General features: G+C 40.3%; 1 protein-coding gene across 4 annotated transcripts in view; it reads right to left on the bottom strand.

Moving 5' to 3' along the window:
* Positions 1-16570, bottom strand: part of Cdk17 (cyclin-dependent kinase 17) — a 78078-nt gene that overhangs the window by 6654 nt on the left and 54854 nt on the right. For 3 of the 4 annotated variants that reach the window (XM_087557150.1, NM_001108082.2, XM_087557149.1), the window contains 8 exon segments: positions 15952-16085; positions 14596-14721; positions 10889-10945; positions 10016-10130; positions 9047-9141; positions 8563-8625; positions 6544-6667; positions 1874-1994 (listed from right to left, as the gene is read on the bottom strand). In XM_087557150.1, the coding sequence (XP_087413276.1) occupies positions 1874-1994; positions 6544-6667; positions 8563-8625; positions 9047-9141; positions 10016-10130; positions 10889-10945; positions 14596-14721; positions 15952-16085 (835 nt within the window). 4 annotated transcript variants of the gene reach the window in all.

The following is a 16570-nucleotide window of genomic DNA, read 5'->3' as shown; positions in this document are numbered from 1 at the left end:
AATGAAATGGCATGTTGTTATAGGAAATACGATAATCCCTCAGACATTTTGAAATATAATTGCTATGGCCTGCAATCTTCGTTTTGGGTATTAAGCACGAGAAACTAACCAGGCGAAACACTGTCCACCCGTCAAGGAAGCACCGCTTACAGTGGTGAGAGAAGAGGCTCACGTGTCCCCATTGCTGAACAAGTAAACAAAGCGAGGTGTGCACGCTCAACGACCAAGGAAACTTAACTACACGCAGTGCTGACGGACCGTAACGACGCCATGGTAACCGAGAAAGGCTGAGTAAGCCCGTCAGTGACTGACTGACAAACAGATACAGCAGGACCTCACTTGCATGAGCTGCTTGGGACAGGTAAACTCAGAGACAAGCAGTAGTGTCCTGATTCCCAGGACCAAATGAAAACAGTAGAATGGTTTGCCTAACAGGTAAAATCTCAGTTTTTAAAAAAAATTTAAGAGAGTAAAAAGCCTTGAAGTTCTAAAAAGATGGATGGCAGCGATAGTTGTACAATAATGTAACAAACTTACTATCTCAAAACCACACAATTAGACTAGTTAAAATTATAAACTTTATCTTAGACATCTTATCAGAACTTAAGGGGAAAAGTCCTACAAATGAAACTCTATGTAATTGCTCAAGACAGTAGCAGAAACGAGCACTAACTTATCAAGACACGAGGAGTACAAACATAATGAACACAGCCATGATTCAGAAAGAGCTGCCTCTGACTGCCAGGGCATGCCCAGGAAGGCACTGATGGCCAGCCCCGGGGAACTGTCAAACACGAGCCTGCAGGGACAAAGGAGAGCCTAGTGGGCAGACCGTGGTGAGCCCAGTCAGGCTTGTTTTGAAGAACAGCGAGGAGAGCAACGCTGCTAAAAGACAAGATCTGTATTAAGAAATAGGCTGAGTTGAGTTGGAAAAGGAAGTTTATAGACGTCTATGAAACTCTGTAACTACTGGATAAAGGAAATGGAATTTATCCTATAGGCAGTAAATGGAATTTATCCTATAGGCAGTAAATGTAGTTTATCCTATAGGCAGTAAATGTAATTTATCCTATGGGCAACGCTGACGTCAGCACCGGGCACAAGGGCGTCACGGTATCTGTTGACTGGGAGGTGGCTCAGTGGCTACAGCACTCATGAGAGGCTGAGTCCAGATTGTATGCACACAAGCGTGACCGGCCTGAGGCAGGTAGGGCCCAGGTCTCGCTGGCCAGCTAGCCTATCCAGGCTCAGTGAAAGACTGTCTCAGAGAAGTAATAAATGAGTAACTTTTCCTTAAAGTGAAAAGTGGTATCTGAGCGTGCTTCCTGTTGACCTCTGGCCTCCATTTGTACATGCATGTATAGGCGAGTGCGCTTAAACACACACACACACACACACACACACACACACACACACACACACGTACATATATCTGCAACACATATACAGACATCATAATGCATAAGAAAGGTCTTTGAAATTCTATTATTTTTGACCAACTTAAGTAGGTATGTTTTCCACACTGACGCAATCCTTGTCTGAAATCGCTGTGTACCACATACTCTTTTCACAAGTGCTCTCTGCGCATTAGCCCATTCAGTCTTAACAGCATCTACCGGACTTTATCACAATTGTGCCCACCTCCTTAAAGGAGGAGATGGAGGCACAGGCTACTAGTGTGAATGAGATGGTTAGTCTAATGGAGTCGTTAGCGTTGCCTTGATATTTAAATCTAAATAGTTTTATTTCCACGCCTCGATTCTTACTCACTGCTCAAAGGCATATTAACTCTTTATAAATAAGTATTTGTCAGTATGCCCCGTTAACGGCTAACTCCTTTAAAACTATAAACGGCACCGGCATCTCTACTTACCACATGTCGATCTGAGTTGAGTACTCCGAGGAACCAAGAAGCACGTCAGGGGGCCGATACCACAGCGTGACAACTTCATTTGAGTAGGTCTTGGTGGGGACTGACTTGGCTCTGGCTAGTCCTTTACAGAGAAAGGAAAGAGAAGAGTTAAATATACTGAGATCCATCAACGCGCTGAAGGTCTTAGCCCCAGTGTCACACGACCAGTCAAAGAGATGCATCCTGCAACTTCGAAACAGTGGTTCTACAAATTTTGTTGAGTGTATGTAGCTCTGGGCCAAGTCGGTATTATATAAACTGAACACAGTAGTTATACAACGGGAAACTAAGCTGGTCGTGATGGAGTCATGGTGCCAGGATGATTTCCGACTAGAGTTAACCCAAAACGGTCAGTGACACTGAGGCACGGTTCGTTTGCTACAGTTATAAAAACTACCTATCACTTTTTTAACTCAAATGACACATTTATTTGCTATACTATTTTTTTTTAATTAAAACCACAAAAATCATTGGTATAGGACCGGTTGGATTTTACTGGCGATTTCCTTGGACCTATTTGGTGATTTCCCTGGAGCGGTCTTTGTCCTTTTGTAATGACATAAGGCATATGAATAACTTCAGAATGAGGCCTTGATACTTTGGGATAATACCGACTGCTGTAGAGAAAAGTCTGCCTTGTCAGCCTCGAGTGGACCCCACTGCGTCCAGAAACACAAGGTCGGCTCCCAACCTTCTTGCTTTGCCACTGGTAGAGGATTAGCTCCCCATAACCTCTAGATTGTGGTCACTGAGTTTAGATCTGAAGAAACAGATCCCTATTTTTACCATACAGTTTGCTTCAAGTAACAATAGCACTTAGGCTAAGATTGCTGCTATGTAAAAACTTTACATATCTTATTAAAAAATATTAAGGAAGAAAAATGTCATAAACAGTAATTCAACATTTCATTAAACTGGTATAATGCTGACATTATTTAAATTTACCGTAGCATGCCAGCTTGATTTAGTCATGCCCAACAAATTATTCTTCCACACATTTTAGTAATTAGCAAGATGTAGGGCAGCTCTGATTCCTCTTCCTTGGTTTTTTTTAGTCACTATACCATGGTGACCTTGTTTTTTTGTGAATTTCATTGATAGTAGTAACATTGGAATTTTCAAAGGAATAGAGAGTAAGTCAAAAGGGTAGAGATATGGTGGAGAGACAGTGCTTGCCTAGCATATTCAAGGCTCTCTCTGACTTTGATCCCCAATACCACCAAGGGGCGGGGGTCAACCAACAGTGGAAATATTCAAACTTAAACAACACTCATTACTTGAAGCCATATTATGTACTCACTATGCAACAACAGCAACAATAACAACAAAAACAACAACAACAACAACAACACAAGCCAAGGACCAGAAACTTGATGACTGTGTTGTGAGATCTGCTTTCTGGAGGTTAAAAGCAAAATGTTCAAGTATTAGATTCAAAGAATTCTCAGATAAAAATTTTCCATGGCCCGTGACACACCCTTTGCATGGTTCCACGCGAGCTGCATGAAAAACAGCTTGGCATGAAGGGGGGAGGGGAGCAGGGCTGATTATAGGGGAAATACCGTAAACAATGCTCAAGAAATAGTCTGCTTCAATCTCAGGTAGACAACAGCAAATCCCTTTCAAACAAACCACAAAAGTCCTACATAAACAAATATCTAGGAATAGCCAGGGCATGTTTTTAACTTGTTACTAAGAAAACGCTTGAAAAAAAATCTCCTATTTGTGAAATGTTTCACACAGTCCTAACCCAAACGCTAACATAATTTATTTATTAAAATAATTCAAATTATAAGCATGTAACACAAAAATCAAAGCTAACTCTAAAAATGTTCTTTCAATATAAAAGGTTTACTCCTAGAAGCGAAGAGCATGCTACTGGACTTTACTGTCAAATCCTATAAAATCAGATTAGCTAAAGGGATAGACGGAGCTGCTAGTCAAGTCACCAAGCAGACAACAGCAGCAGTCAAATGGTGGGTGACATATTGGGGGACTGGAACCTTCCAGGGGCAGCGTCTAGTTCTCAGATCTGGAGTAAGCATCTCGAAATTAAGAAGTGTTTTTATTTTACATGGATCATTGATATTTACTGTATCTGTAACCCAAAAGGGATAAAACTTAAAGTATTTATTTACAGATTAAAACTAAGACACAATCAGGTGCAGCGACCCTGTCCTACAATCCTGTAATTCAAGAGACTGAGGCAGGATGATCATGAGTTTGAGGACAATGCAAGTACACAGTGAGATCCTGATTCAAAAACAGAAACAATTCGATCCTCAAATGCTCGCCAGTCACAATAGGCTGTCTGCAATACCATCTCTATAAAAAGTTACTTTCCAAGGCAAAAAAAAAAAAAAAAGTCTTCTATTCTTATTATCTTAAATGTCATGTTAATAAAGGATAACTGGATTCCATATTTTCTTTGATATACATGGTATATACAGGGCAGCACATCAAATTTGTAATCACTTGCATACATATGACAAGAATAAATCACACAGAGACCAAGAGAGAAAGGAGGACCCTAGCGCCTCTGCTGAAGTGAAGCCACGAACCATCGTCTGTGGCCGTGCTAGAGCCGGAGAGACCGCGGCCTTAGTAAAACGTAGGTAAAAGGAGTGCCACGCTGACCTGCTCCTGCTTCCACTGCAGCCCACTGCTCTGCCTGGTGCTGTAATTACATGTTTATCCGTGCACACTCTGTAGTATCATTTCCTGGTAATTGGGAAAATACTGATCTTTGAGATATGTATTATAAACAGCTATGTATTCCTTAAAAGTATCCACAGTTCACATGTACGTCTCTCTGTGTTGTCTCTAACAAGTTAGTAAATATGGCCAAAGTAGCAGGTCCAAATTTTCAAATACTAAATTTTGTTTGAAAACTTGAATAAATGGGGTTGGGGATTTAGCTCAGTGGTAGAGTGCTTGCCTAGCAAGCGCAAGGCCCTGGGTTTGGTCCCCAGCTCCGAAAAAAAAAGAAGAAAGAAAACTTGAATAATATCGACAAAAATACTTCTAGTTGTTTTCCCTTTTTATATATTTGTGTTATATTAATATACTGAGTTATAGATAAATATGTTAACTTAATTTTTTATTAAAATGGCAATTCATTTTTAATTTTTTGAAATGAAAATACAAATCACATTGTTCCCTCTTCCTTTTCCAACTCCTCCAATGTTACACACCTTTCCTGACACTTGCTCTCTCAGATCTCAATCCAGAGCCTCTTTTTCTTTAAAACACATACACACACACATGCACGCACACATACGTCTACATAGGTATATTCCTAAATATATAAACATAGTCTGTTCAGCTCATATAATGGTACTTGGACATATATGACCACAATCACTTGGTCCTGGGTAACTTGGAGCAAGGCTCTTGCCTGGGGAAGATGATTTCTCCCACACCCGAGATTCCTTAGTGACTTGCGGTTTTCTTCTAGAGTTGAGTCTCTGGAGACTTCCCCCTTGCCTATTACCATGATCTGGATCCTGAAGAAGAGCCTGTAGCTGCCATTTTACTAAGCCAGCACAATTGCTAATTGCATCACAACTATTTATCCTTATACCCACAGAAGTAAGGTAGCTCAAAACTTCCAACAAACAAACAAAAACAAAAAACAACAAAAACAAACAAAAAACAAAAAAACCCCAACTGTTTTGGAACAGATGATTCCAATATAAAACTCGCACAACTGATCAAAATGCAAAGAACAAGTGAGCACGTGGCCCCACATCAACTGATCCATCTATACCACAGCCCCTGCCATGGCTCCACAGTCCCCACGGACCCATCCACAGCACAGTCCCGCACCTAAGGCTCAGGGATCGTCTCCCAAGAGGGGGCAGAAGAAGGAGCTTGCGGAACAGGAAATCTGTGGAGAGAACACCTCCCACAAGTGTCAGGGGAGCTACACCCATGAAATATCAACAGATAGATGCCTACCTCAGACTAAAGGACAATTCATTTTTCAGAAAACCAAATGTCAAAGTCTCAATAATTGGTCTACTGGTCCAAATTTTCCTAGTAAAATGGTGTTTCTTTAAAAAAAAAAAAAAAAGCAGCCCTTAATAATCTTCCTCTTTCGACTACTGTTGTTTCTGTGAGGCCACTGTGGTTTATGTATGGTCTTCGTTTTATCACAAGAAATACTGTAAAGACTTATACTCTAGGCTCAAGATTTAGGAAAACAAATGGTACTGTGGTATCACGTATCCCAAGTATAACAGACACTTTCCCCTAAAAATGTAAGCAGTGAAGACTACACGTGGCCCTGCCCTGGATACCCCAACACGCAGAGGAACGGGTGACTCTACCTCCTACTGGTATTGAGTCCTCAGTGCAAAGAGTGACTCAGGAAAAAGCAGGGAGCGACAGTAGAATTCACACTGGGAATCCCACTGAGACCCTGGGAAGTCTACTAGAGGTCTAACCATGCTAGGGAACACTCGCATGTTAGAGTTGTCACCAATGAACCATCCACCTAAATTCTATCACATATCTCTGAGCTACAGAGAACACGTCAAAACCCACAGAAAAGGGATGGCACTGTGACAATGGTGGTTTTCTCGCTTAGCCACCTGCAAGTTATTTCTGAACATCTTGTCTCTCCATACCAAAGTCAGCCAGCTTTAGTTCTCCTCTTTCATTAATGAGGAGGTTCTGTGGTTTCAGGTCCCGGTGCAACACTTTTCTTCTATGGCAATATGCCAAACCACGGAGAATCTGGTACAGGAACAGCTGCAGAAACAAATGAAAAGCAGTCTTAACGGGTCTCACTACAAAGAGCAATCAAGTAAAGCCAGTTAAAGTGACATCGTTTCATCTTACGGCTATTTTCTGAATTTGACTGTTTACTGTTCAATGTAAAACTTAATCGATTAGCTTTTAACCTAATGATAATCAGGAAAATAAATACTACAAATAAAATGTTGAACAACATAAGTTCAGTGGTTAGGGGCCTAGAGTTTGATTATAAAATTCTATTGTAACAACCAACCAAACCCCCAAACCCCGCCACTGATTTCCTCCTTCTAAGAAACACACACACACACACACACACACACACACACACACACACACACACACTTCCCTGATGATCTGGGGCAGCATCAACTTAAAAGGGCACCATATTTGGTGGTTTTTCAGAAGAGCCAAGCTATCAGAAGAGAAAGGTGCTGTGTAGCCCTGGCAAGCCATTTGCTGTAAGAGTAAGTGGCTTCCCCCGCACTGCCTGGGCACTTGACTTTGAGCGCTTCCTACTCACTCTTCAAGCTCCACTGTGACTCAGAAAGGGGCCCTGGCACTATTGTACTCTGAATGACAGAAAAGGGACTACTGTAAGGTTAATGGCCAAGGGCTCTATGTATTTTAGAAGAAGGAAAGCATTTGGGTTCTTTGTGGTTAGCAGAAAGAGACTGCATAGAGAGGACGCAGCGTGCATCCACTGCAGAGGATGCGGAAGGGCCTGAAAGAATTCTTAGACGCTGTTTCCAGAGTTGCCACTGCTCTGTTCTGAAAACTCCACAATTATTATCTCAGTATCTGAACTTTCTATCCGTGGGAAACGTGAAGTGTGATTTTAACAGACAGACAGTAAAACACTTTCTTTCCACCTTACAGCCGCCATATGCGGCCGCATGCACGGACTTTGCAAACCTTTGTCAATTATGACAGTTAAACTCTATTCTGTTTCCAAATTATTGCTTCAAGCAGAGAAAACAAAATTAACAGAACAAAAATTCACAAATGTTATTCATAATATCTTATAAAATATAATAAAGTATTTTTAAAAAAACCCTCCTAGAACACATGGAAATCCATTCAAAGCCCTGTTCTGCCTGTTTTCAGAGCATTCTGTTAGTAACAGAAACTGGCTTTCCTCTGGATCCACCGAGTTACTATTTAAAGAAAAAAAGTTAAATTTACTATTTACAGAATTAGAAATGTCTCAACCACACACGGCACAGTGCCTTCTTCCAAAATAAGTTTCCAGGAACTGTTAATTTTGCATAAATAAGTCTTTGATAAATTTAGGGTATGCCAGTCTGGTCAAAGACGTCTATTGTGAAAATTCAGCCATGTTAAACTAATTTTATTTAAGTAACTTTTGAGTCTCATCCAGCAGTAGGTGTCTTAGCAAACTTCCCCAGCGTCACCTCTTAGATAACTAATGCTAAGAGAACACACCCATTTTCTTCTCATCACACAGATCAATATTTCTAGCTCAGCTATCAAGATACCTATAAGTTTCTGACCTTGTCCAGTTGACTATTTCAAATGCTACTTTAAATATATTAGTGACGTTTATCCTTAAAAAGGACCTTTCACAGTACAAACCCACCATTTATATTTATCTTAAGGGCTTTTTATCATTTATCTTAAGGGCTTTTTAATCCAGAATATACTTGGCTATCCATCCTACATATAAAGGATTGCTCTCAAAGAAAATGTCAAAATGTAAGAGACCTTGGAAAGGAAGCAGCACCCCACAGGGTCTGGTTTTTAACAGCTTAGTACATCCAGCAGCAGACGCTGACTAACTATGCTTAGACACCAACGGGAAATCACGTGCGGGGCCGGCCTACTTGCCCGGGCCATACAGCCCGCTGCGCCTCGCGCCAGGCCAGGCCTACCTTGACGTTGTGCATGCTCATGATGCTCCCACAGTCGTCCATGTACTGCTTCAGGTCTTTGTCCTGGAAAGACACGTACGGCACTTCAGCTGACCATGCCTTTGGGAAGGCATGGCTGGCTAACTGGGGAGCTTTCTTTTTTAAAACGTTAATTTATATGTTGGGGGTGCACACATATGTGCCACGGCATGCGTGCGGGGATCCGTGGACAACTCCAGGGAGTTGATTCTATTCTATGTTAAGTTCCAGGCACAGAACTCAAGTTGTCAGTCATGGTGGTAAACACCCTTATCCATGGAGCCATCTGCCCAGCCCAACGGAGGTTAATTTTAGAACGAAGTTGCTTTTCAAGGAATCATACAGAATTCATCACACCACATTTAAGCACCAATACTTAAACAACAATGTCCCTGAGGCTGTTGAAAGATCCAACGTTCTATTATATCAAAGCAAAATAGAATGCTAAATTGTATTAAATGCTTACCAGGTACTCAAAGACCAGAGTCAAAGACTTGTCCGTGTGAACGATGTCATGCAACGTTACTATATTTGCATGTTTTAAGTCCTTTAACAGTGAAACTGGGAAACAAGACAAGAGAGGGAATTATTTAGTCTATGATAGCCAGTCTATAAGAACCCCAAGTTTTGAACCAAAGTTGACTGTGTCTAAGATAAAGTTCGAAGTTGAAATCAAGACTGACAGTGGAGGCAGTGAAGGCGTAGGACTGATGGTGGAGGCAGCGGGGGTTCCTTCTCTGGTTGTGTGGTGTGGGTCTGAGATTGTACTTCCTGAAACTCCCCGATGGTACAACCAGGCATCTCCTAACTTCATGTCCGCTGTTTGAAATTCTGACGCCAACTTTCATATAGAGCACAGCGTGCCTTTTATTCCATGCTTTTTGTGCTTTCGTTTTGGTTCTTTTTCCTCCCTGTTTATTTTTATTCTATCTTATTATTTTTAAATGTTTACTGGTATTTTGATGAGACAAAAAAAAAAAGCAGTGTAGATCTGGGTGAGTGAAGAAGTGGGGAGGACCTGGTGGGTGATGGGCATGGGGGTCATAATCAGAATACATTGTATGTGCTGTATTTATTTTCAATTAAAAAAACTGATTTTTAAAAACAAAATGATCATGTTTCTATGCTATTTGTTTCTTATATTCAGTTAAACTTATTGATGTCGCTAATTTATAGTTGCCATAACGATACAGAAATTTTTCTTAAGTCTATATTTATCTGTCAGAGATTTTAACGGCTTCGTAAGCATTTCACTCTAAGTTAGACAATAATACAATTGACTAATTCCTTTCTGTTGAGTATTTTGGTTTTAAAAACTAACATTTGAAAGATCCAAGAATGACTTCCAGGGACTGAGTGTGTCTCTAACTGAGCCCGTTTTACAAACAGTACTCTTAACATGACTGAGACCCAAAGTTCTATGGAAATACTGTACCTTCTCTTATAGCTGTACAGGGTGCACCTTCTTCGTGTTCCAAGCGGATCTCTTTTAATGCCACCAAGTTCTCTGTCAACTTACTTCTCCCTTTATATACCGTTGCATATGTGCCCTATAAAATATATTTTGAGGAACATTTTAAAAACGTGATAGTTGCCAGGCATGGGACAGCATGTCTTACTTCCAGCACTTGAGGGACAGAGGGAGCCAATCTGGCCAACATAGTGAGCTACAGGGCAGCCAGGGCTACACAGTAAGGTTCTGCTCAAAATAGTACAAAGGGCCTTAGCCTCAGTTTCTACCTTCTAAGCACATTAAAGTCTGTCTTATTTTTGAAAAATCATCTTAGTTCCCTGCACGCAAAATCCGTATCCCTACCATACTATGGTGATTCCAAAATATTTATTCTTGTGTTATTTCAGATTAACAACCGGATCAATGGATTTAATATCAAAGGCACTTAGGTCATGAGACATAAAAACCACAGGGCGCTGAGCACTGGCAATAAAGACGTAATGATGATGTTCAATTATGAAAGCCTGATTCAGACCTTCATGTTCCTCAATAATCTGAGCATGTTGGCTCTCCTGTAAGAAGCTCCCTTAGGGCTTGCCTACTGTTCTCCTGCCCTCCCTTGCTGTGGAAGGCGGGCCATTTATAAACTAACAGCAGTTCCCGCAGAAGCAGCAAGCAAGCTCGAGGAAGCCAGAGCCTGCGGAATTTCCTCTGGTTCTTGTCAGAATTAGGTATATAATCTTTTAGGTGGTATCTAGAACCTTTATTTTCCTAAGTTGGAAAAAATTATGGCCTAATTGAGAGTTTAAATAATAAGAAAATGCCTTACTTTTACAAATAAGAGAGTATACTCACCTCTCCAAGCTTTTCCAATTTGATGTAGGTTTCCATTTTCCCAAACCCAATTTCTGACTGAAAGCAAACAATTCGGAATTTAGCATCTAGTCTTAAAACTTTACTTCTTCTTTATCTTCTAACTCTAACAAGTAAGAAATTATTGAACAGTTGTCAAGTTTTAAAATACATGCGATGTTAAAACATCAGAAGGTTTAAAAACATCAAAGTTTATAATTAAAATAGTCTGTACAAGAACCGGCTAATTTTCTGTTGGTGAACATTTAAACCTCTAAGACTTTTAAGTATCACAGGCATTTAAACCCTGACCAGTCTGCAGAAGTTCCTCACAAGAACTGTTCTCAGAGTTTTGATACAATGATGCATACATGTCATGCTAAAAGACACATTACAACACCATGCAATGTGGTTTTAGAAAACCACAATTTTTAGTCACAGGTGGTATTATTGAATGATTTAGTGGGTTTTTTTTCCACCCTTAATGATTTTTTTTGTATGTATACGGTATTTTTCTGAAAAAAAAATAGGATACTAAAAGTTTTAGAGTCATTCTGTCTACCGTATGCATGACATTAAGGCCTTACTTTTTACTATCAAAACATTTACTATGAAAACATTGGGTAAAATGACAACAGAAATGTTCCCAATACAAGTGAAGCTTTAAGTTTCAGTCTAGAAAATGCAGTAAACATTTAAGGATTATATAAGGTAGGTCATTGTATAAGGTATCTGATGTGTGACAGCTGGATTCTGGATTCTTTTTTATGCAAGAAGTTTATGTAAAACGCTAATTACCAAGGTCATAGAAACTATACCAAAATGCTTTATTTATACATGGGCATCCTTAGAATTCAGATATTTTAATTCAAATGGCAGTGAATTTTTCTTGTTCCCTATTACAGAAAGAGCAACACTACATTGAGAATAAATTCAAAGTACTATGAACAAAACAGTAAACATCACTGAAATAGTTTAAAATAGCTCATGGGAAAATGTCAAGTGTAAGCTAAACATTTTCCTCTCAGGAATAGTGACTTCTTTTTTCACTCATCTTGTTAGAGTGAGTGAATGCTACCATACTCTGGAAACATTTGGTCCAGCAGTGATTATGACAAAAATATTGAGGTCTGCTATAAGGATAATACAAAGTACTATCAACAAAATGAGGGCTATATAAAGAAAATGTTTTAGAAATTACTATAATTCCAAGTACATGTGGAACAAAGTGGAACAGATGCATCCAAATTGATATTACAGAGTTGCTCTTTAGAGAATGAAATATAGTGACATTATTAGTACATACCACACACACAAATACATGTCCATGTGCACAAGTTCACAAACACACATGCACATTTAAATACATATATACACACAAAAAACTATAGCCAACAATAACTGTAAATGTCAGATATGTAATATAAATACAGATATTTGTAATATAATATAGATCCTTGTTGATAAATATGGTGCTTCCTCTAGTCAAAGCATACTGTACCCAGGTAATGAAATGACACACTGTACCGGATAAATACACAGAATATGCCAGTTACAAATAAACATATATCTAGAAGAAAAAGTGAATGGTAAATTGTAATTATTACAGTTATGTTTGGACAAGTAGTTAGTATACAAAAAATAAATGACATTACTGAGTTCCATCCACGTGGTTGGCCAGGAAATTCAGACAGAGGGACTTATACCAGTGAAGTGGCCGTCAGATTCAGAGAATCAGACACACTAGTCCCAGCCCCTCACAGAATTTTCAACTTAGTGGACTCAATGACTATGTCCAAATAGCAATTGGTAAAGTTTTAAATGTAATTTTTAGAAAACTTTGCTTGCACTGGCATCTGTCGAACATTGACAGATTTATTAATCAGTCGGCAGCGTGTTGACTCTCCTACAGAAATCGTTCAGAGGACGAGAAACAAGGCTCATCTATTCCACATTTGCCAAGGACACTGCCAGGTGCTGAGAACACGGAGAAGACAGACGCCATCCCTGCTATCCTGAGTTAACAATGCATACTCAGTCTACCCTGGACTATGTTAGGATATAAAAAACTAACAGACATCATACAGACTATTGGAAATGGCTATAGAACCTTATATTTTATAACACTGTCAAGACTCCATAATTTGGTCTGTATACAAATAAAAGATTTTTATAGTAATTCATTCCAAGAGAATAATTTATTTTGTGACTCCATTACTTCAAGAAATAAGTTTTCACAATCTAAGCAAATTCCTGGTGAGATGACCCTTACAACAAAGGCATACGAATATTAAAATATTATACATAAAATAAGTTACAACTTATAGTAAGCCAACCTCTAATAGCATACATAACTTGAAAGTTAGGTAGCAAATGCTATGGGAGATTTGCAGCTTACTTTGGATCTAGTGAACCAAAATCCACACAGGAATGGTGACAGAAGCTGACATGACAAGAGGCTAAAAGCAAGCTTGGAGACCATGACACGAGGATGACAGGGTGTAACACTCAGAAAGGAAGGACAGTTAACAACTGTGCACCATACAATGAAAACCGGCAGACCACGACTACATGCGACAAAACAGATAGGCTCAGACTTAACACTGAACACGAGGTGACAACAGAAGTGCGTTTGCACACTGACAGACAGGCTGTAAATTTATAATAGTACAGAGGCTTCATATAATATACAAACGTCTAGCATATTTGTATAAGCACATTCTTTTTTTTTTTTTTTGGTTCTTTTTTTCGGAGCTGGGGACCGAACCCAGGGCCTTGCGCTTCCTGGGCAAGCACTCTACCACTGAGCTAAATCCCCAACCCCCATATAAGCACATTCTATAACATATATTCACAACTACACAAAGCTCAAAAGATTAAGTGAGAGGACACAGGAAACAGATTCGGGTGTTGTAGAACAGGTTTGTAATCCCAGCCCCTAAGGGGGCTGAGCGAAGTGGGATGTGAGACCAGCCTGATTGACACAGTCAATTCCAGACTAGCAAAACCCTCTCTCGATAAAAATAAAGTATTAAATACTTCAGAAACAATACGAAATGTTTACGAATAATAAGGCTCAGATATAAAATCATACTACGAAAAGAGTATAATTGACACAGTATGACATGTGTGTAAAACTATCTTTGCTATCGGAGAGCGGGGCTTCTGGGTAAGTTGAGGAATGAGGTGTCTTAAGTAAAGAGGAAAGTGTCTAAAGCTTTCATGTATTTACTGGGGAATGGCCACACAGTGTGACAACACCACAAACACACTGAGCTGTAAAGCTAGAGTCTGAGTCCTCTGCTCAAAGTCTGGCATTATCGTCTGGCTGCACATCTAGCCAGCAGATACATTCAAAAGTAAGCTGTAATTCAAGTTCTGTTCCAGTACACCCTTTAAGTATGAGAAATGACGGTAAGTAGCCAATAATGTGCTAAAACTAAGCACATATAAAAATACATATAAAAATAAAATAAAATTCAGGGCTGGGTGCCACCGACTGGTAGAGCGCTTGCCTGATGCATGCAAACCTGGGGTTTGAGAAAGTTATAAAGGGCAAAAAGGAGAGGAAGGAAGAAAAGAAAGGGAGGAAGGGAAGGAGAAGAGGAGGGAGAGAAGAAGGGAAGGGACAAAAGGACAAGAAGGAAAAAGGAGTTACAATCCAGAAAAGCAAGCAAGCTCCTCACAGCGCAGCCAAGGCGGAAACTTACTAAGGAGGCTCTGCGGGACCTGCGGCTCATGGGCTGGTCGAAGGGCGGGCTGCTGATCTGCAGCTTCTCCAGGTAGCCATCGGGTATCCTGATGTCTGCAGGCAGCGACAGCCGCTTATTCAAGTCCTACGCGGATAGATAAGGGAGCAGGGCATTAGGCGTGGGAAGCCATGGGCCCAGGCCCCTTATTCTTTAGTGACAGACAACCGAAGCTGGCTGGCGGTTACAAGGTCACTTACGGCAAAGACACTTATTATAACCAAAGGTGGATAACAAGGTTTGTATAAATAGTTTTAAAAAGACTCAATCGTTTCTTTAGCAAATTTAAGTGGAACTTTACTTTGAAATTATTCTCCATGCAGAAATAAGCAGTCTGCCATAGAACATGATCTCTTAGATCACAGAGGACCATTTGCAGGAAGGAGTGAGCTCTCTCCTTCACCACCTGGGCTCCAGAGACCGAACTCAGGTTGCCAGGCCTGCTGGCAAGCGCTGTCACCTGCAGAACCATCACTTTCGCCCCCTAAAATTTTCTTTTAAAGTGTGTTCAGTATCTTCACAGAAAGCTTTTAACTTACAGGGTATATTGAAATAATAACAGCCATAACAGAACTTCTGTCCATAAAACTATAACATACATCTTTAAAGAAATGAATTATTAAGGGTTGATTTTAGTATTTCTTCATGTGCATGATTTTTTTTGTCAGCATGTGTACATGGGAGCCATCTCTGTCCTGTACCCTCAGAGGCCAGAGGGGAGCACTGGGTCCCCTGGAACCACTGAGAGCTGAACCTGGGTTCTTCTGTAGGAGTGGCAAGGCTCTGAACTGCTGAGCCGTCTCTCCAGTCCCCAGCTCTTTCTTACATGGAGAAATAAATAAATACAGTGTACCACAAAGGAGAAACCAGCCAAGTAAGAAAACGAGCTGGGCCTAGTTGATTTACACCTCTTTTTTTTTTTTTTTTGGTTCTTTTTTTTTTTTTTTTTTCCAGAGCTGGGGACCGAACCCAGGGCCTTGCGCTTCCTAGGCAAGCGCTCTACCACTGAGCTAAATCCCCAACCCCGATTTACACCTCTTAAAGCATACATATATAAACAAGGAGGTGCTCGGATGAACACCAAAAAGGATGGCTAAGGAAAGGTTTATTACAGAATGTGAACTGTAGTTAATGGATAGCTGCCTTGGGACAGTAATTTGAAACAACAAACATTCAGACCACAGCTCACTAAGGTTAAGAAACAGCTCTCGTCTACGTTCCATTTGCCGTCATGATGTTTCAAATGGGCACCGTGTGTTTCTTCACAAACACAAATATTTGTACAAAGGTTATCTTTCCATTTTCTTCACTGGTTACCTCCATCGAGATCCGTCTATGTATACGATTTCTGAGGCAAACACCTGTAGGGGACTGGACTTCATCAGATGATGTCCCAGAAGCTTGGTCACTCTCACCATCTGATCCCATTTTCAGATTTTCATGAACAATATCTGTGTCAGAAAAGGAGGCATTGGTCACCTTTAAAAGAAACTCTTACTATCCAGTATACTTCATTAACATTACAAATAAAAGACAGACACTCGGCAAACGGAAATCACAGTACTGAAAGACACCTATGTGCTGGAATGCAAGCAGTTAACAACAAAACATAAATGCCTTACAGGAGAAACAAGAAATCTCAGGCCAGGTGGGCTGGTTAGGTTTTGGTCAATTTGGTACAAGCTAGAGTCATCTGGAAAGAAGGAAAAGTCAACTGAGAGAATGCCACCATCAGACTGCCCTGCAGGCAAGCTTGTGGGGAATTTTCTTGATTAGTGATTGTTGTGAGAGAGCTCAACCACTATGGGTCTTTACTTGTGTAAGAAAGCAGACTGAGCAAGCCAGTTAGTAAAGTTCCTCTCCACGGTCTCTGCCTCAGCTCCTGACTCCAGGTTCCTGCCCTGCTTGAGTTCCTGACCAGGCTTCCCTCAGAGAG

This window comes from Rattus norvegicus, chromosome 7, assembly GCF_021556685.1.
Source record: "Rattus norvegicus strain SHRSP/BbbUtx chromosome 7, alternate assembly SHRSP_T2T, whole genome shotgun sequence".
In the NCBI taxonomy this organism is placed as follows: domain Eukaryota; kingdom Metazoa; phylum Chordata; class Mammalia; order Rodentia; family Muridae; genus Rattus; species Rattus norvegicus.
This window is presented reverse-complemented; position numbering and strand designations above follow the sequence as displayed.